Source organism: Aplysia californica, unplaced genomic scaffold (assembly GCF_000002075.1).
Source record: "Aplysia californica isolate F4 #8 unplaced genomic scaffold, AplCal3.0 scaffold00038, whole genome shotgun sequence".
Classification (NCBI taxonomy): domain Eukaryota; kingdom Metazoa; phylum Mollusca; class Gastropoda; order Aplysiida; family Aplysiidae; genus Aplysia; species Aplysia californica.
Genome location: NW_004797308.1, coordinates 249,801 through 271,674, shown reverse-complemented (window position 1 = coordinate 271,674; position 21,874 = coordinate 249,801). Strand labels below are relative to the sequence as shown.

The window sequence follows — 21,874 nt, the reverse complement described above, 5'->3', positions numbered from 1 at the left end:
CTTCGTTGTTGCCCTAAACGCCAGATGGCGTAACGGATAGTAAGTAAGTAAGTAAACAATAGCACGACTCCTCACATGCATCTTGACTAATGGCAAACTTTAGCACGAATTCTCACATTTGTCTTGAATAATGGCAAACTTGAACTATAGCAAGACTCCTCACATTTATCATGAATACTGGCAAACTTTAATTATAGCACAACTCCTCACATTTGTATTGAATAATGGCAAACTTCAAATATAGCACAAATCCTCCCATTTACCTTAAATAATGGCGAACGTGAACTTCACAAAGCAACCCTAACACTCTGCATGTTGGACTATCAATGAACCTAAATCTGCACACAACAGTTGAGCTTTATAAACTGGATGACTTCACATTGGACACATTAAATATTTACAAAATTACTGACATCTTTAAAAGCCATTAACTTTTCACTTTTGCATATATAAATAATAACCATATCTATCACCTTTCCAAATGAGAAACTTCCTGGAAATATCCAGAAAAAAACTCGGGTATTATTTCTTTTTGGCTTAGGAAAACACATGACCTGGATCTGGACTCTTACTCTTTGGAAGAATCCATGCAAAGCATCAAGGCTCAAGAAAACTGACCAAATGAAATCCATGTAACTTAAATGCTGCCAAACATAATTAAATGACTAATCTAACATCTCTATAGTCCAGATATATACAAAACTTTCATGCCAGGCTACATAGTGTTGCTGCACATATTTGGTGACTCCGTTCCACCGGGTAATTTTCAGCATTGGAAAAGCAGAGAAAAAACTAAACTTATATTTTTAAAAATTATCCCTCTCCTTCTTCAAGACAAATGACATACTTTCTCTACAGCTAAGCAGTTCCAGGGAAAGCCATGATGGAGAGTCACCTTAACACTCAGATAAGACATTGAAAATATTTTGTTATGTAGTGTTATGAATGAACTGTCAAGAAAACCTCAAGTTAATTAAGGAAACACAAGCTGGCAGGATATCATCGGCCAGCAATTATTTGAATTCTTTAGAAATTGTAGTTTCTTGCTTTGTGGTATTGGTTGCACATGTGCAAGCAATATTTTGTCATAACTCAAATTCTAAATTTTGACAATAGAGGAAGAATGTACGGGCCCCCAACAATACAGAAGACAGGTATATCATGAGATTTGTAATTAAACAGCACAGATAAAAATGTTAACCTTAAGGAGAAGGAAGAAGATGTGGCCTAATGGTGAGTGCTACTCTCTGCTTTATAGACCTGTCAGCACTCCTAGAGAGAGAGAGAGAGAGAGAGAGAGAGAGAGAGAGAGAGAGAGAGAGAGAATATTATTGCAGTGCAAGGGGGGCATAGAGCACAATCTGTACAACAACAATCATTACTGAACTTTGTAGTAGCAAAACAGAGACACAGCTCCCCCCACAGGTCAGTTTCTCTGTATTAAGGTCAGGTCTGGTCTGGGAAAAGAGAACTATAAGCTGGAGGAGGGGGCACACTCTCCTCCGCATTAAGGGGGAGATTTTCAGTCTCCTCACCATCTGGAGCAGGACCAACACTGGGCGTGACAGGAGGTGTGCGGCTCTCGAGTTCACTTCCTCTTCTATGCATCACCTGCTCATATGATGGAGGAAGAGATGAAGAAGAGGCCGGTTCTAATGGTGCAGAAGGCTCAAGTCTAGCTGTACTTCTTGTTGCAGTCCGTGTCGATGGTGACGCGGGACGGGATGTTCTTATCCCTCTTGAAGATGGCTGTGGAGGTGGTGGGGTGTCCGGCCGAGGTCTGCCTGTAATGGAAACATCACTGGAAGAGTCACTTGAATCACTCTGATGTCGTCCGTAGGCAGAGAGCCTGGTGTCCTCATCATTGTAATTAGATCGGGGTGGATCTCTCAGTGCCAAGCCGTCTGGAAGCAGGAAGAAGAACAACTAATATACAATTCAGTTCAAGCATAATATTCCTGACTAAATTTTAAAAATTGAAACTAGTCAAATATAATAAAATTATAATTTATTATAAAGGGGCAGGTTATCATTTAAATGGTACCAAAGAAATATGTAAACTTTTTAAAATACAAAATACTTTTTGTCAATAAAGATATGTATGTCTTTATCAATTTCCTCTCAGTAAGATGCTTTATCCTCAACACACACTAGAGATGAGAATTGATAAATGAGAAAAATGTAGTATTCTACACTATCTGCTCATAATAGGTACATCCAAATAGGCAAGGAAAAGAAGTAAGCACTGTATCTTTTAAGTCAAAGAGCCACCATAATTTGGTTCAAATATTTTGCTGTTAAGTGGACTCAAATACTTTTTTTTTTTTTATGTATGACAGTTAACAAAGAAACTGTGCCACTAAGATTCTAAGAAGAAAAAGCAATACTTTGTATTATAGAAGAAATGTCTATCATAACATATCGCAGAATAATTCACAGTTAGTCACAGATACGTCATTCCTTTATTATGGTTAACATATTCATTTTCCTTTCTTCCCCTGGAATCATAGAAAGGAAATTTCAAACTTCATCATACATCAGTCCCAAATTGGTTAAGTACGTTTTATCCTTCTTAAAAATATCCCGTTTGTGCTTTGAAGATACTGACAAAAATTATGAAATTACAAAAAGTGCAATTTAATGCTAAATTGTATTACCTTCACAATCACTGGAATGTGATTCCACATTTCTTGCTTTCTGAGAACAATAACACCACATCATCCTTACAAAAACAATGCATGCGACTGGTGCAAACACATAGACAGCAATAAGCAGGGTGGATGGACCATCGTCATCCTCTTCTTCTTCCTCATTGTCGCCACCAGATGAAGTTGTCACTTTGTCACGTTTCTTTTCAGCTGCAAAGTAGAAAAGACAATTGTACGTTTTCACTGACATTACCTACTCCTCACATATGTGCCTGTGCAAAAGGTCCAATTCAAAACTTATTTACTAGGCCTATAATGTTATTTATCATTGGTCAGTTGTTCAGATGTACTACTCTCAAAATGTTGAAAATTGTTTTAAATTTCAGTTTCTTAATCTGTAGAATCTATTGCCTGTGCTCAAGAAATAATTTGTCCGTATTTAAATCTCAATTATTGAAAAAGTCCAGAACAAAATCCATAATTCAACATATTATATATAGAAGTTAACATCAATAAGCCTCATCTTTGGACAAATGCTGCTTTCTCTAGTAATTGTGGTGTTGAGGATGTCTAGGTTAACAAACATGCATATATGTGACTTGCTGCCAAGGACCCAATAAAATTTCTTAAAGGATTTATTATGCGACAATAGTATTTTCAAGTAGTAGCATCTCTTAAACTGCAGTACAAACCTAATCTCTTTGCTTTATTTTAGTATCTCATGTGAGCATAAAACTTTAACATAGTTTGCTAATATTTTTATATGTGCTTCACTTTAACAATATTTGACATGAAAATATTACGAAAAAAAGAAAGCTGGAAACATGTTCATAAAACCACAAAGTTTCACTTAACATCTTTGTCACTGCAAGAAAATCACTTGTCAATTACTGTTCAAATTACATAGGAATACCATTTCAATAGACAGCCACTGAAGTTTTTTGGCTGTTGTAAATTTGACACAAACATGTGTCAAAGAATTAAATGCACAGAAGTGTCAGCTTTACCAACATAGAGCTGATGGATTAACATTTATCTGTAGTGAGTCTTCCAAAAGAGCCATCCATTTCAAACATGTCCTCAAATGAGCCTAATCCACAAGAAATGAATAGCACACACTATTTTCTTCTTCATAATTTAACAGAACAAAAGGTCTAAAAGTACTGGTTGCAAGTTTTAATGCTGCAAAAGTAAATCTTATTCCTACGTAGAATCTTACATCAACAAATGGAAATGTGAAAGGGTAAATTTGGGCTTTTATGATTATACGTACACTTTCGCTCTCCTTTTTTGGGCAACTTTTCTTTTTCATCACTGCAGGATTCCAAACAACTAACTCTTGAAAATGCATTTTCCGTTCTTTCTCTGAATTCTCACTGACCACACACAACACATTCAATAAATAACTTTCAGCCAGATTTACCTATCCAAAACTTTGGATTCTAATCAGCTAAAATGTGTATAATAGCCTTGCTTTTTAGTTTTTTCAGTTTCCCGTAAAACTTACAGAAACCGAGTTAGCCCTTCAGAATCCTGCAGCGACGATAAGCAAAAAAGAACAGTTGATGAATGTGATTCTGACTTTCAGAACAGTACATTGCTTTAAGAGGAACACTGCAAAATCTACATTGGTTCAATAAAGTTAACTATTTATCTCCGTGGGGGGAACCCACTATGCCGGAACGAAATATAAAATTGACACACTATGTCACTAAATGGGTCATTAAAATAAAAAAGTGAACCCATTTTGATAGTTCTTCATGTAATGAATGATCTCCTGGACAAAGAGACTAGTTTTTGTTAATTGTCGGAAAGTAATTTGACGATGAAGTCTTCATAAAATGCGCCCGAGCCTAATTTAAGTAAGCAGCTCACCGGCACAGTGGTTCTGATGGCGAGCCGCTGGGAGCAGCTTGCTGGAGATATAAAGAGTTAAAAAGAGAAAAAGAAAAAGAAACAAAAGAAATAAAAGACAGATTCTTTTTAAAACCAAATATTTGAGGCAAGAAACTACCAAGTTGAAACTACCTTTGAATTCATATCTGAGTACAAATGTGTGCTTGTACTGATGGTCTGCATCTCCACCAAATCTGGGTCGTACGATGATCGCAATCCTATTGTAGAAGTTCCATTTTAAACAGTACTCTTCACCAATGGTTGGACGGTTTTCGGAGCTGAAATTCCTGTTTATGTCAAGAAGAAGGATAATTCAGTTAAGATGGATAAAACTGCATAGCCCTGAGAAGTAAGGCTTGAAAACCAACTTGTAAAAGTGGTTTAGAATTCATGGTCCCGGTAGCTCTACAAAACAATAGTCCCACTGTAGTCTGACAAGAGGTTTTTTTTATTGACAGCTAGAATGGCAAGAAATTGAGTGTTTTATTTGAGAGAGGTCCGAGAAGCAATGTCAGACTACTGGAAAAGCTATGAAGAAGAAGGTGAAAATATTTTATTTAAGAGTGAAATGCTATTACCTCAGCTGAAGAGATATTTTTTTACTTGAGTGTGGATAGCAGAGATTTGATCCATTGGGTTATATCTGATTCAAAACCAAAGATTTAAAAAAATTGTTCACCATAAGAGATGAATGTTCTGTTTGTAGTACTGGGGTTTAAAATAATATCTAGATGTACATGTGGCACACAGTTTGTATATGTTACAGTAAGAATGCGTACCTAGTGAATACGCGTAATCACTGAATATTTTAGTGAATACACGTAATCCCCGTTTCACTCAGGGGTTTCACGTAATCACTGAAATTTCTAGCGATTAAGCGAAATCCCTAAAATGAGACCTATCATTTTACGTGTTTTTACTACTGAGCATTCAGTGAATTCACGTAATAGCCCCCCGCCACTGTACAGGGATTACGCGTTTTCACTGAAATATTCAGTGTTTACGCGTATTAACTAGATTGATCTACGTGTTCTTACTGTAACATAGATATGTCAGCTGGCAAACAAGGAGACAACGTGTGTAAGCCAGTTCCACTTGTTGATCGAGGGAGAGGCGATGCTAGAAATATCCTTGGTGTCATAATTGACAGACGAGAAGACACGGACAAATATAAGATAGCCGTAAAAGCTGGTATTCTCAGTGGTTTGTATTCCAGAAATAATTTCGATCTGTGCCCTTAGCATCTTCTGAACACTGACGACATAAACACCGAAAAAATAGTTTCACTGCGTTCGGCGGTGATATTTCAATCCTCTCCAGGTGAACAAGGCTTCATAAGATGCAACTGTACTGGTGCCAAAAACTGTAGTTCAAGGCGATGTAAATGCCGTAAAGCAGGTCTTAGGTGTAACTTACACTGTCATAGCAGCCTCAATTGTTGTAACAAGTGACGACCTGGATGGATTTTAGTCTTAAGTATTTAACTGAAAACTGAAACAACAACAACAACAACAATGGTGTCTGCCATTTAAAAAAATTAAATGCTTTGTTTTTAGATTGTGTGAGTGTGAGAGAGAGAGGGAGAGAGAAGGGAGGGAAAGAGAGAGAGAAAGAGAGAGAGAGAGAGAGAGAGAGAGAGAGAGAGAGAGAGAGAGAGAGAGAGAGAGTATTTTTTACCGAACTGACTATTCAAGCAATACAATTTTGTATGTGCCTGATCATTTTTTAGAATTTTTAAACGCTTAGTTTTTAGATTCTGGAGCATGTGAGTGTGTGTGTGTGTATGTGTGTGTGTGTGTGTGTGTGTGTGTGTGTGTGTGTGTATGTGTGAAAGAGAGAGAGACAGAGAGAGAGAGACACACACACAGAGAGAGAGAGAGAAAAAGAGAGAGAGAGAGAGAGAGAGAGAGAGAGAGAGAGAGAGAGAGAGAGAGAAAGAGAGAGAGTATCTGTTACCGAAATGACTTTTTAAGGAATAAACTTTTACAAACGTATATTATACTACACATGTCTGATCAGGGATTACGCGTAATTACCATGACCATTTTTCAGAGATTTCACGTAATTCCTGATTATTTTAGTGATTACGTGAAATCTCCGAGTGAAACAGGGATTACGCGTTTTCACTGAAATATTCAGTGATTACGCGTATTCACTAGGTACACATTCTTACTGTAACATATATACTGACTCAAACTCGCACAAGCAGAGTACATAAGTGTGTATATTATTAGAAATTTCTTGGAAAGACTTATAAAAGAAAGGTATTCTGTAGCAGGGAACCCTAATATTATCATACTACTAGTTTCACTGTAGTAGTAGTGACATGGACACCAAAATGACCTCTAATGGCCCAGAAAAAACTGTGCAACATTACTTAAGGGGAAGACCTGACAATGCCTGTACGCCCTGATACAAATAAATGCTGTAAAGTACATCGCAAAAATATAATAATAAACCTTGCAGTTTAGAGCACAAAACTATTACTGAAAAAAGTGAAATACGCTTTTACAATATATAATAATACAAATCTTAATCCTCAAATGATGCCTGGAGTTTAAAAAAGATGGGTACTTCATTTTTTAGCCATAAAAAAAATAAAAAGAATAAAGTCAGGAGCAAAGACATCATGTGTGGCCTGTCTAACAGAAGTTATTAAGTTCATCAGGTTCAATACTTTTTATATCTAAAAGGACAAAATTAGCAATGTCTAAACCTACAGAATAGAAGAACAGCTAAATTATTTTTATTCTTCATAACTATGCAGCTTATGAAACTGACAGGAGGCTTTCGCTTTTACTTTTGTAAAGTCCACATCACTGCTTTACAAAAAGGACGTCTTGAGGCCATGATTACTCCCAGTTTATATCACCTGAAGACCTGACATACATGTAGGCATTATAGAAGGTGCCAAGCTCAGAGCATCAAACTGGGATGTGAAGTGCATAGAGTACCAGGAACAAAAATTACAGATAAGCAGTGTCACAAAATACTTTGACACCACGGGTAGTGGAAATGTTAAGATTATGTACAGTCATGCAAACAGCCTGAATAATTACAATGTCCTAAAAAACAAACACTGTTGAACCTGCGCTAACAGGTTGAAGACCTGTTTAAGACAATTGCCAGTGAAAATGACTACTTCCTACTTCATCCCTTTGGTTTTTTCTATATTATTACTATAATGACACTGTCCAAAGCATCCACCTGTCTAAGATAATCACTTTTCCCATCAATGATAGGCGACCATATTGGATCACTTCGACTATACGTAGGTACCTGGATTCAAAAGAGTACAGATGGCGTATCATAAGTGTTGCTCCCTGTGGCACAAAATCTGCATGAACAAAGGTGAAACAAAACTGTCCACTTTTGCTATTGGAAGACCAGGGGGAATGTAACATCCTGTAACACCGCTCAGGAAAGCCATCAAGTCCACGACTAAGCTGCGACACAAGAACTCCTTTGGCCTTGCCCCCACTTGTATATATATTGCAACGTCTCCAGTTGCTCAAATCATCTGGGGAACAAAAAAACCCCCACAAAACAAGAAATGAGAAATCTACAAATATCAACAAAATCCATAAACAACAAAAGTAAACAAAATTCCCTTACAATTGGTACAAGCTGTTTTCTTGAAGAAATAATAAAAAATAATAATAAATAGCATTTGTATAGCGCATATTCCCCGCTCAACAGCAGGCTCTATGCGCTTTACATTATATTATTACCCCAGCAGACCATAGAACATTCCGAAACATTCTCAGCTTCCCGGGAAGCATACAGTGCAAGCAGCTGATTAAGCGCTCAAACACTAACAAACTGACAAGATCTTTCGCTGTCTATAGCCGGGTACCCATTCCCACCTGGGTGAAGTGAGGAAAATTCGTGTAAAGTGCCTTTCCCAAGGACACAACGTCGGGTCCCTGACGGGATTCGAACCCACGACCTTACGGTTGCGAGTCCGAGAGCCTAACCACTAGGCCACCAACGCCTAGAGATATCATTCGATAAATTTGTTTGAGAGAGGCAACTTGTCATGATACACTTTTTTCACTAATTCTTCAACTTAGTCAAGTAAAACGATAAAAAATACAGTATGTGGACAAAAAACAAATGGCTACATATTCATACTAGTCACACTGATTTAATGAAACCAACAGTGTATTTAACACTTTGTGGTCACTCTGCGCAATAATGCGGTGGTGAAAATTATCCATTCCTGTCATCTGGCGCAGAAACTTCGCCAGGCCCGAGAAGTCTGTTGCAGTCACTCTCCTAGCTGGGTGACCAGATGGAGTATTTTGTACTGCTAGTTGTGTGACTGCAAAGTGTTAAGGAAATTTACATACATTTAAGTACATATCAAACTTTTAGATCACTGAAAGTCTTTTTAAAAATAAAAACAAATAAGGGAACACTTCTCTTTTACTCTTTTATTTTGCCCAAACACCAACAAAATATTTTTATTACACTGACAAAAAGAAAAGCACTCAAACATGTCAAAATAAGCGATTTCAGATGTTCTTGATTAAAGAAAGGGAAATCCTGGGAGCACAAAACAGCACAGGAATGATCTCTACTCTTATAAGATTCAGAACACAGATCCACTGCTAAGTGTAAGACTGTGCCATATGCCATACTGGAAAGTGATGTATGATTGAGTCTTACATTGAGCAGTTGAGATGAGGAAGTTGGAAAAGACCGTTGACAGCACAATTGCTTCAATTGAAAACAAGCAAAAAGTTGTACAAATGGCTCGCTCCAGGGAAATAAGAATTTAAATTATTGAATAATGTTATGAAACCAACTCTTCTGTGTGTGTGTGAACTTAGGATAGATTATGGACTAGGTCCAAAGAAAGTTCCACGTCGAAGAAAAGACTGTCAAATGTTTAGTGGGATTCAACGAAACCTGACATTGTGACTATGAGTCCACTCCATTTCCCCAGACTCCTATCCTGGTGGGCAATGAGTAGTGAGATAGTAGTGGTTCCCTTTTTCTTTCCAGACCAGACAGGTGCAACCATTACAGCTACTACCCTGCGCCCATTGAGGGATCCGTTCTCTAATACAAACCGATTGCCCAACTCATGACCTTGAAAACCAACGCATTTGTTTTTGAGGCCACGAGTCGGGCATTTGGTTTTTGCCAAGACAGTCGCTTTGCATCCTCAATTAGGCTATCCCTGCCTACCAAACCGAACTGAACCGATCGTGCCAATGGGCACTGGGTATAATGCGACTAACTACAGGTCAATTCTCAGACAACTTCTAACACCTCTGTAGAGAGGGGGTGTGGATGTGCAGCAATCATGGTTCCAACAGGATGGAGCACTGCCACGCACTCAAGAGCAACTCGCCCCATGCTGCTAGACGTTTTCCAAGATATCAGTTAGAGAACAGGAAATAACTAGGAAACCCATTCCCTGGACTTGAATCCACCTTATTTTTTTTTTATGTGGGACTTCTTTAGGGAAAATGTGTCCCACAAGATCATATAGAACTGAAGAATGAAATAAGACAAATGATTTTAAAAATCACACGAGTCACTTGCCAGAATGTGATAGCTAGACATGTGAACCAGTGTGTCCAGGGGAAGGCAGCACATTTCAAGCATTTGCTATGAAGAAAGAAAAATAAAACCTGTTCTCATTATATTGTTTTATTCAAATTGCTTGTACTTGTGAGGAATTTCATGTCGCACTTACTGTCAAGTGTTTTTTAACATTTTACCATTGAGTGTTGATATAGAATGTTCATTTTAGCATTTATGAGATTTGTTTCAATTTTTTTTCTTTCAGTTCTGGTTATGTGTTATAATATTGACAATATTATAAACAGATAAAAAATGTATTTGTCTGTGCTTTCCATTAATACCAATTATGGTTATTTCTGTTTTGTGGTTACTGAATAAGGAGACTTTAAATATGTACACTTTGCTCTATCAACCAAATACCGAAGCTGTAACAGTGAAAAAGATGTGCAACCAAAATAATTGGTCAAAATGAAAAGCCATCCCCACCCCCATCCCTCAATAGAATAAATAAACCAAAAAATTAATCTACAAACAAATAAAAACTAGTCACAACATGACCTATTTAAAGCAACAGATTAGGAAAGTAATTCTAAAACTCCAAATAAAACCCCAAAAAAATGAAGGCAGCAAAACTAAATTTAAAAAACAAGAAATTTGAATATTTTTTCATGCTACAATTTTCACTAAATTAATAAAATATGATGCCGCTGACAGAGTCAAATTCTTCTGTTTACCTGTCCCTAGAAAGGCCTCAGCAGGTACAAAGAAAAACCTCTAATACTTGTCTAACATTGGCACTGCTATGAGTGAGTCGGGGCAGTGTGTGTTGCGTAATTGCTCTAAAAAAGACTGGGTACAAGAAATGGATGCGGTAGGTAAGCAACACTGTGGGCCCTTACATGTGTAGACTTATGACACCTAAATTCATCCACAATGTGATTGAAGGAAAAAAGACAGGTGGAAGATGAGAGAAAGGGTGGGTAGGCTGTTCTCATTGCTCAGACTACCTCTGAGGTTGTGCGTCAGTCCAAACAGCAAGGGGCCCAGAAACTAACTTACTTTTCCTTAAAGGCAGGATGAGGACCGAACAATCATAGTGTCTGAAACTAGGGTTAAAGAAAAATTGACCGACTTCTTATCACTGATCTTTTAGAAAAACCCAATTTGGAACAGTTAATAGTTTATAGTTTGTAGCACAAAATATTTATTGAGCATCACTGACATTACTTAAAAACAGTCTAGACTCCTAAAACTACAGCAAATTAAATGAGAGAAAGATTATGGTCTTGGTGAGTTTGAGAAGCCAGTAGTCAACTGTACTATCCGTCTTATTTGTTGCTGTTCATGCTTTTTCACCAATACTAACCTCAGTGTTTGAGCTGAACAGGTCCACATTTTATGTTCTGTAATGATGGCGCAAGTCATAAATTAGCCCAAAGCACGCCAGAAAACTGGAAGTGAGAGCAACGACTGAATTTTTGCATTCTTACTTTTGCATAACTTGCTTTGCTTCAGGCGTTATACCAGTGTTGATTCTTATTTTTCTTTCATTTTGTCTTGAAATTGGTCCTCAGAGTACCCCAGTGGCTAGTGAGTTCAGACTCAAAAGTAACGTTAAGCAAATGTCAGTGACACGCGGTTCAAAAGGGTGATCACTGATGTGTGTCCTTGAGCAAGACATGACAACCCTAGTTAAAAAAAACAGGGTGCTACACAGTGACGACCAGCAATGGCATGTTTTTGAAAATGTTCTGTATTGGTGTAATATTGTTTATTTTTATGTAAGTATGTACCGATATATTTATGTATGTATGTATTTCTAATTATGCATTTATGTATGTATGTTTGCCAGTGTAACTCAAATTTCCCCCACGGGGATAAATACAATATAACTTATTCATTTTATCTATTTTATTTCTTTTATTTCCTTTATCGATAAGTTGCAATTTTCAACCATCTGTCCCCAGTTTTCTCAAGCTTAGCTCTGTTGATGCTGTGCTTGTTACACTTCCAGTTTTGGTCATCGTTTAAAAATCTGAGTCGGTAGGGAGAGTCTTGATTGATTGGAAGACAAAAATTTATTTTTTTTATAAATAAAAAATGTTTATAAAATTTGGTTTATTGAATTGGCCTGACGTTTCGAAAAGTAGGCTTCCTCAGGAGCAGCTGAGAGTAAGACTAATGTAGAGCTATTTAGTATCAAGGACAGGGACCTAACAAAGAAAGTCTTAACTCTTTGACTACCATGAGCCGATCTATGGGCTCCATAACTTCCTAGTTCCTGGCCAAGAGCCGAATTATCAGTTCGCGCTTTTCTTTCCCTTTCCCTTCCACAATTTGACTCAACCTTCCCATTTCATGTTTTTAACTGCTCTGCTTACCATACATCAGTCAAGCAGTGAAGGAATTTAGCGCCTTTTGTGTTTTATTCCGCTATTTTGGGGGCATTTTTTCATGTTTTTTTGACCCGCCCTGTGTTGCTCGAATTAGTTTACACGCATAGCAACGGCAAAATGGCTGATAACCCATCAGGTTCCCCCCCCCCCCGTCACAACGTTTTTCTGCTTCAAAAGCCCTGGAAAAGTTTGATGAGGAACTGTCAATACTTTCGGATAGTGATGTAGAAGGTGATGAAGTTCGACCCGAGTCGGACACCAGCGACAGCGATGAGAATGAAGATTCGCAAAGAGGGGCGTGTGTGCAGCGTTTTTTTCCTCTTTTTTTCATTGTGAGTGATTTCACCAAAAGTGCGACAACTTTTTATATACTTGACCATTGTGCATGAAACTTGGCCCAGTTAGAGACAATTGGATATACTTCAGTATGACCAAGTCATGAAGTGATTGGATTTAGCAGCTCTCCCATGTTTGTTTGGATTTATGATTTTTTTCAATTTTTTTTTATTAGATTGAAAATATTCTACATTCAATTAGCTTCATTTTGGTATATAACATGTCTGACTTCCAGATGGAATTATGCCCATCAGACACAAAAGAAGAACAGGGGTACTTCTGAAATTCTAAGACTAAGAAATGCCTTGGTCACAGCGTGGAAAATGCCTTGGTAGCCAAAGAGTTAAGGTCACATGTAGCCTAATTACCAGGCAGGACGGAAGTAACTCAGTACGAGCCAGGCCATGGGCCTGATTATAAAAAAATAGATGTTAGTGTAGGAAGAGTAACAAAGCTATTCATCTTTCCACTTATAAGAGTGATCTAGCTTGTGCCACGAGGCAAATTCTCTTTATCGCCAGTTTAGTCATGAAGATGAGACCTTTTACACTAAAGTTTCTTTTATAGTTTGCTCACTGAAACTTTTCCAGTACTGAAGTACAAATCGTAAACATGAATGTATCTGCTTAAAGTTGCAAGTGAAGCCAAAGTTTTATCATTACTATTATCATCATTATATTATTACTATTATTATCATTATAATTTTTATTAATATTTGTTCTCCGCAGTTAGTTGACTATTATACCTCTCTATTACTACCCACAAATTTGTACAGCCTGACAATTCTACTTACACAAATTTCTCTCGTCCGGCATTAAGTACACTTTGGTAAAGCCGCTTACTCCACAAAAGTCTCCACCCTTGTACACCATAGACAGACTGCCTCCATCTATGGAGACACATTTGGACGGGCCCTTTCTTCTTGCACATGTTAAGGCCTGAGGGGAGAGAGAGAAGAATTACATTATGAATGAGTTCCGTTTTTCTGTTATAGTATGTCCTTTCCTTAACCAACATTTCAAAGCCAAATAATTCCCCCCTCCCCCTTCCCCAGAATAAAACGCTCACAATATTTTGTATAATTTTAGTACTTTCCAATCGAAAAAGTTGAATTGTTTAAACTGTCATCCTGACAGATCAGTGGTCCTTAAATCCAAAGACTGACGTTTCTGGAGTAGTAGCTAGGTGTTTTGCTGTTGCACTCAGGAGACCCGAGTTAAATTCCCAAGTGGGGAAATTTTTTAATGGAAAATCTCTGTCTTTCTACTGGGGTGTTGTACCTGGGTTGGCCCTGACAGGCAGGGTAGGAAGCTAACCTCCTAAATGATTTAAATTGTGTCGATGGTGGCGTAAAAACACAAACACTTCATTTTAAAATTTACTTTACAGTCCCAGAATAGTTTCAATAACAATGACAGGAATTACTGATTAGTGAGAAGAAGTAAAGAAAGAAATAGTAAAATAATATTTCATCCATGAATGATAAAGAATTAACAAAAGCACTGTCCAGGCTACTGATCACAAAAGAGAAACATTGCCATGTGCCAAGCACCCAACACCTCCAGAAAAGCAAATGAGTGGTACTTAAAGGTATTTTAAAATTAATTTGACAAATAGCCTTCTTTGTAAAAATCTTATATTAAACAGTAAAATCAAAGAATTAATTATTGAGCAAGAGTAAACTTCACCTTGGCACTAGAAATTTTGTCAACTTGGGGTAAAACCACGGACCTTACTATATATCCTCCTTGAGTAAACCTAAGACATAATAGTTAAGTTTGCAGCAACTATAATTTTATTTTTTTTAAACATTTGTAGCCGTAGACTTACAGACATGTACACCATTTCATCAAAAAATGACCTCTTTTCTTTCATACCAAACTCTAAAAGCATCACAATTTATTTGTTCAGCCACTGTGCAGCGAGTTAACGGAAGGAGCGACCCTCAGATTGGCCAATTTTGTGTCAAACTATGCAAATTAAGATGTTGGTTGATTTTTTAAAGTCAACCAGTTCTTTGTCTAAAAATAGCTCATCGTAAATTGCCTTTGAAAACATGAGGGTGGGTTAAAATGTGAATTTTTACAATAACTTTCGTTTTTCTCAAAATGTCTTTTTTTCTGCAGTTTGTCCCCGGCTCGTTCCTCAGTTTTCATCCTTTTGACGTGAAAATTTCAGGAAACATAGATGGCAAAGCTGCCATTAACATAACAGAGAGATATTTGCTAAAAAAAATAATGGTTTTCCGTTGGCAAGCGATTAGGCAACCAAAATTTTGAAAAGATTTATATTATATAGATTATTATATACAACGGGAAAATTGTTGTTTTTTTCTTTAACACTTCCATAACAATACTGTCTCTTACGTTGATAGGGACTGGTTCAAATATACTCTCACTAAATTTGGACAAATTTTGTCAGTAAATAAGAATTAAAGCCTTAGGGACTTGAAATTTACTGTTTATTTTCAAGATGGCGGCAATTTCCATAGCAACCGTTGTAGCAATGCAAAAATAAAAGTATGTATCAAGAGATTTTTCTATGCCTAACTTATATGTGTACTTATCTAGCATCTGTATTTGTTGCCATTTTTTTTGTCCAAAAGTTGCCACAAAAATGGCAAAAGTTGCCCAAAAAAGTTGCCATTAATTTTTTAGCTTAGTAGTTTTAGTAGGGGTTTTACGGCGCTCGCAATTGTTAAAGGTCATATGAGCGCCAGAAGATTAGAGATGTTACAAGAGAGTAACAAACATAAAAAAAGAAGGGGAGATAAGGATGATAGATGTTTAACAGGAAAGAAGAAGCACACCACATCAGAGCACCCGACAACCACCCACACACAGAGTGTAAAAACGTGAACAATAAAGGTATCACAACAGAATGAAATCAAAATTAAAACTGCAAATAAACAACCACAAAAATTAACAAATAAGGGCGTGTGTCAACAACCCATCCTTAGACTGGCCGTTTTAACACTAAACGTGGGTAATATTATTCAAGAAAAAGCACAGGATATTAGATGTAAATTCTGGAATCACACACATGAGGCCTACCAGTGTCAGTATTCGTTTTTTGTGGAGACACGCTGCAACACAACTATAACACATTTTTTTTCAAAGATGGGAAGAACATTACACTATATAAACACACACACACAAAAAAGGAAAAACAACACATCGGAACAATAAAGAGAAAAAGAAATGAACACCCCAACAAAATAAAACTCAACAAAGAGGGAAACATGAAAGAGAAACAGCAATATAAATAGTATGTAATGTCGCCTACTTATATTCTTCACATGAAAATTACAAATCAACGTAGTGTTAACAAGTGAGAAAGAGACGAAGTGAAACGAAAGTGAAAATAAAATTTCTTTCTTAAAGTAAAGAGGTTTGGTTTCTTTTTTTTTTCCCACGAATTTTATTCCTAGTTTTTGTTGTTGTTTTTAATTTATTTTTTCTTCCCGGCGGTGTTTTTTGTTGAAAAAAAAACAAAAATCGTGGCCGCGATTCGCGGATCAAAAAAGGCCAAAAATCGCTGCCGTGACAAATGCAGATGCTAGACTTATATTTGATCTCGGGCAACAATCATAAAAAATAGACCTTGAAGGTCGCCTCTCCCATTTAATTAATTTCTTGTCCTGCTAAAAAATTCTTACTCTTGATCTATATTACATGAAATAGAATGCAACAAAAAAAATGAAATAAGACTTTTCATTTACCCCAAAACTTCTACACTTTTCTATAAAGTCTTGGTGGGTGGAGATAAAAAAACAAAAACGTACTGTACTGAAATATTAAGAAATAAAAAATGAAATTGATTCAAAATTACCAGTTCGGTCCAACTGTTTGGATTTGCCTAGAACACATGCTGTATGATCACCTTTCTTTTTTCTGGTAAACTGTGGCATTGGCACGCTAAACTTTATTCCTTGAAAAATCAAAACTGATGTATTGCTCAGCAAAAATGTAAGAAATTTCAGTCTGACGTAAGAACTACACGAATGAAGAGGTGGAGATAGACCCATAAATGCATCGCCATTCCAGAGAAGTTAACATTGTGTATTTCCTGACATGATATAATATTACACAGAGGGAAGAAAACAGATCTATAAAGCCACTTTTGTTTTGTATTGAAAACATAAAAGATAAGGCTCAACTTACTCCACGATGTCTGTCCTCAGATTCCAAAGAATCGTGCCCAGACTCTTTCTCCTTAAATAAGATCTGTGGACCACAAGATTGCCGTTTCTTTTTCTTCACAGAACGGGGACATGCACATTTGTCCAAGTCTTGCTGGGCAGCATCAAAACACAGCTTGTAAAAGTCTTTGAGGTATGAAACAGTACTGAATGAAAAAGTACATCTTTTTTTATTTTGGCTTTCAGCACAGGAACCTAAGTCAACACACTCTGTACAGTTCTTTGGTTCCACAACAAGATGATATTCTGAGGCGATCTCCTTGACAACAATCTCACGTTGACAGACACTCTCTGTGGTGTCAGTCTCCACTGATACTGTGTAAGGCATACAAAACACATGAAAGTTGATTGAAAGTTGTATTCACATATCAATGTTACTCTGTACTACAGGCAAGAAGGTTAATTTAGGGGCCACTGGATACAGTTATTAGAGTTAATGGATAGCATTTAAAACAAACATGGGGATTTTTTTGTATGAGGGGACGACATTTTTAAAAGATTTAAAGAAAATTTTGTAAAGGAGCAATGCACAAACCATTAAGCCAACAGAAAAAAATACCAAATTACATTGATGATGAGAGCAAGTCAAGAAGATCTTTTCAAATAAAAATCCCAAAGTGTGCTCTAGTTGCCATTTTATTCAATGCGTATTTTACAAGAGATAAATTTGTACCATATCTTTCAGGAAAGTCCTGAAATCCCTAACATTACTTACCTGCTTTAACGGCCACCTGTATAAGAAAACCACCTATATATTTCCTCCCTTACTTATTTTTACATTATAATCATACTGTGTAAGATGGCTACCTGTCTGATACTAATACTGCCATTTTTACCCTCGACAATAGGTAGACATTTTCAACGATGTTCAATGGAAATAAAGGCCCTGCACATCACTTCTCTACAATAAGGTTTTTAAACAATGCTATCGCTTTCAATGCATCAAAATAAATCTACAGTCAAACCTCATTATATTACCACCATTGGGATGGTCATGAAGTTGGCGGAACAGTTGGGCTAGCAGTTTAGCAGCAAGTTCCTCTCTTGTATAGCCCAAAGTTAAGGAACATGATTCTGCTGTGCAATCTGTGTTTTTCTTGGTGATATATTTATATATATGAACATCCACATGTCACGGCGTCACTTTTCGCCCGATTCTGTTACTTTTAGTTCGCGTGACTCAGCAGCCCGCCGGAGCTCCCCGGCTCGGGGTTACGGGGTTAATGAGCCCTGAGGCGACTTTGCCGGTGTCGGTCGGGAAGTTCGCATTTTTGACTATGTTTAAAACGATATAACTTCTTCCCCATCCCAAACAGCAAACAATTACGCGAATGTACTAAAAGCTCAATGTCTTGAGATTTATTCTGCGTTAGAATGGTTAGTTTCTGTGCCTTAGTTTTTGTTTTAGACAAGTGTTTGTAGAGTACCCAATTTGTCCTATTTTAGTTACAAAGTTATGAATAAATGATTGTTATTTTAAAAAAGGCACGACAGATCTCTCCAAATTCTGTGTTAAACTGACTACGAATATCATGTCTTTTACCATGAGAAATCTTAAATCTGCGGTAGTAGTAATAGTCAAGTTATAAGAGAAGAAAGATGCACATCTGCATATTTTAACTAAAGACGATCAGCGTTCGCTGTTATTTTACTATTAAACAAGAGAAAGTTACTCTGCGTTTGTTCATGAATCATGCTGTGTCTGTGGCAGCCTGCATACAACTAAAAAGATATAAAATAAGCGATTTAAAAAACCACAAAACCGTGTAAATACATGGGTAGAGATAAACTTCTAGTATGGAATAAAAATAACGACAGCTAAAACATTCATTCTTAGTTTTTGTGTAGGAAATATGCGCTGACACAATTATGCATGTAAAGAAATCAGTCACATTGTCAGTTATTGCAAATGGTCATAGAAACGTAAAAAAAGCTGGAAAAGTCTGGTGCTGATTCAGTGTCCCTGGAAAGCTAGAAATTATTCTTATAACCCAATTACGAGAAGTCATCCCTATTATTCAGTCAACTTACAAAACCTAGACTTCGCGTTTTAAGAAAAGTAAGCAATTTCTGGAGTGTAACAGATACTGTTCGTGTATTAGATCTGCGTTGAAGATATATTCTAGCACTAAAATCGATTTGTACTTTTCATTGAGAAACTTCATGATAACTTTTATAAACTTTCGAGAAAATATGCGAATATTCATGATTATATTAGACACATAAAGTTGTATTTGGAGGAATTACTTCGTAGCGAATTGTGTGCCCGATGGATAAAATTGCAAAATTACAGCCTTCTATTATAAGCGCAGATACCATCTTTTCTGAGTATCTGCACTAATGTTATGTCGTTCATATTCCAAAAGTTCGACAGATTTTGACGATGCGGTTTTTTTTATATTGATTTTTTTTCATTCACGCTAGTCTCAAAAAAATTACAATTTAGCATTGCCGACTCCAGCGCGTCTAACGAAATAACCAGACAGGTTACAACGTCCGTTCTTTTTTGAGTCTCAAGAGCAGAAATGCGTGCTTTGGGTGCACTAAATGAGAATTACCATAAATACCAGGATGCACCTTAAATTGTACGTTGAAAAGTACCAAAAATTAAGTCGGCCTAGACAGAGTGGCGACAGGGAGCTGACCCCCGTGACCCCGACGTGATAAGGCGCCCGGCGGGGAACCCCCCGCGGCAACTAAAATTCCACTGCCGGTGCGCCGTGATGTATGTATTCAGAGCCGAGAGTCTTCTCTCTCTCTATTTCTATCTATTTCTCATGGGAGAAAGATTATCAAGTAGCCAACCAGTGAGTAATGTGCGCTGTGTGCAGTGTATACCTCTGACTGCAAGTTCACTGATGGTATAGCGAGGTAAATTTGTATTAGTTACATAGGGACCATGCAACTCAGACAGTTGGCCGATGGCAGATGGTGGTGTGAAGGTGAAAATAATATATATATTTAATTTATATACACAGGTGTTCCTTTTCGTAAAAGTAAAGTTGTTCCCGCATCCGATCCAGATATTGGGTATTGCCTTGTTAGTGAGACAACTTCCTGGGCCTTCAGCATATTGTGGTAGGGTGGCCGGTTTCTTTCCACGCCGCCTTTACTTCCCTAACTCGAAGTCAGGTACCCATTACTGCTAGGTGGGCAGGAGGAGGCGAAAAAAATCAGTTTCCGAACCGAGACTCGAACCCGGACTTTCCGCTTCGGAGATGAGCGCATTAACTGCTCGGCCAAAGCCCCCTCCGTTCCTTTTCGTACATAGTATAAAGGCAAAATCAGGCCGTAGGCAAGGCTAGTGATACAATGGGGGGGGTTACAATGAGGTTTGACTGTCCTTAGAATAATGGAGGCTACAGCTGGATGCATCCTAGCATTGAAGGTATAAAAAGGTCACCATTGATTATCAAAAATCAAAATTTATTTTTAAGTTACATATTGCTGGTGGTGCAAGAAAAATGAATAAATCTACCTGACCCTGCTTTATAATTACAGGGTGTATGAAAAACGTTGTAGTTGTAGTCCCTTTTTTTTGTGTGACAGCAACTTTATATATCATGTATGTATAGAGGCCTATATATACATCTTCAAAACTGAAGAAGGGTCAAAATTATATATATCTTTCTTTACTGAGCATGCACATTTCAAGAATTCAGTTTAAAACAAACTTACCCTTATGAACTTTTGCACCAACCAATGAGATGAGCCATATCACGACGACAATCATGGAAGTAAATTTTATCAGTCGAGGGCAAAACAGCATTATCTGAAAGAATGAGAGGATTTCTGACTGAGAACATGCTCTTGCAAAGGAAAACGTGGTATCATGAATAACCCATAACCCGCTATTCTCACAGTCCATGACTCGCTATTCTTACCTCGTCCCCCTTTGGACATTGACAGTGGTGTAGATCTATATTTTCTAATGTAATAGTTCGGCCAGCCTCAAGCGTACCATCCTATGAGATGAAGGAGTGCTCTCTTACAGAATTAAAGTCGGGATATGGGATATGGAAAATTACTATGCAGACTTTTGAAACAGATATATATATGATCATCTTAACCAGATCTTTGCTAAAATATATCTTCAATGAACAACAAATACAATAAATAATAATAATAATGTAAAAACATTTTTCCCCTCTCCAGTAATAAATGTCTCACCACCAATGTTGAGTAAAAGCATAATAGCACAATAATTGCTCTTTCAATTGATAGAACAATTAATCCTTCCTAGAATTGTAATCCGTATTGTCACGCCCTCTTGTGTTGTGTCACGGCTGAATAAAGGCATTGTTAACTTGACCAGTGATCCCATTATCTTTTTATATTGTCGTTTCCTGTATGACTGGTCAACATGGTGGGGCGGGATGTGGGACCGGCCGCCGACCAGACCATTCTTTGTTTACACACTTAACAATGGCAGGCCTCTCTTATAGTTTTAGTAAGTGTTTTATGGCGCTCGCAACTGAAAAAGGTCATATGAGCGCCACAATAAATTATGGATCAAGGAACAGAGAGCGTATACGAACGTAACGAGACACAAGCACGAGACTAACATACTGCTTTTGCACGACGGAAGAAGGGTTGTAAATTATTCAGATCAAATGGGTGAGGGCGTTAAATCGTGTTAACTAGTTTAATAAACTTAGCAATCCAAGCTCTTTCCCCTTCTTCTTGAACATTTGGAGTTTGGAGTTAAAAAATAGCCAGAGAGTCAAATGAAATTCTCCGGGCCAGACGCGATCCAAAAGAGCCAAATTTCTGAGATTTGGCTCCAAACTGACAACCCTAACTGTTACTATTCGGACACGAACACAATCCTGAGGAACATCAGCCAGGACTCCCCCCCC

At 37.3% G+C, this 21,874-nt stretch overlaps 1 protein-coding gene across 3 annotated transcripts in view; it reads right to left on the bottom strand.

Moving 5' to 3' along the window:
* Nucleotides 1-439: 439 nt before the first annotated feature.
* Nucleotides 440-21,874, bottom strand: part of LOC101853762 — a 22,397-nt gene continuing 962 nt past the window's right edge. For 2 of the 3 annotated variants that reach the window (XM_035973955.1, XM_013091497.2), the window contains exons 2-8: nucleotides 20,694-20,787; nucleotides 16,978-17,330; nucleotides 13,608-13,752; nucleotides 7,824-8,064; nucleotides 4,677-4,831; nucleotides 2,658-2,858; nucleotides 440-1,904 (exon numbers count right to left, since the gene is read on the bottom strand). In XM_035973955.1, coding sequence (XP_035829848.1) covers nucleotides 1,447-1,904; nucleotides 2,658-2,858; nucleotides 4,677-4,831; nucleotides 7,824-8,064; nucleotides 13,608-13,752; nucleotides 16,978-17,330; nucleotides 20,694-20,784 — 1,644 coding nt within the window. In that variant the 5' untranslated portion in view covers nucleotides 20,785-20,787 and the 3' untranslated portion in view covers nucleotides 440-1,446. Of the gene's footprint in view, nucleotides 1,905-2,657; nucleotides 2,859-4,676; nucleotides 4,832-7,823; nucleotides 8,065-13,607; nucleotides 13,753-16,977; nucleotides 17,331-20,693; nucleotides 20,788-21,185; nucleotides 21,490-21,874 lie in introns of all 3 variants that reach the window. The other variant, XM_035973954.1, reaches the window with a different exon arrangement.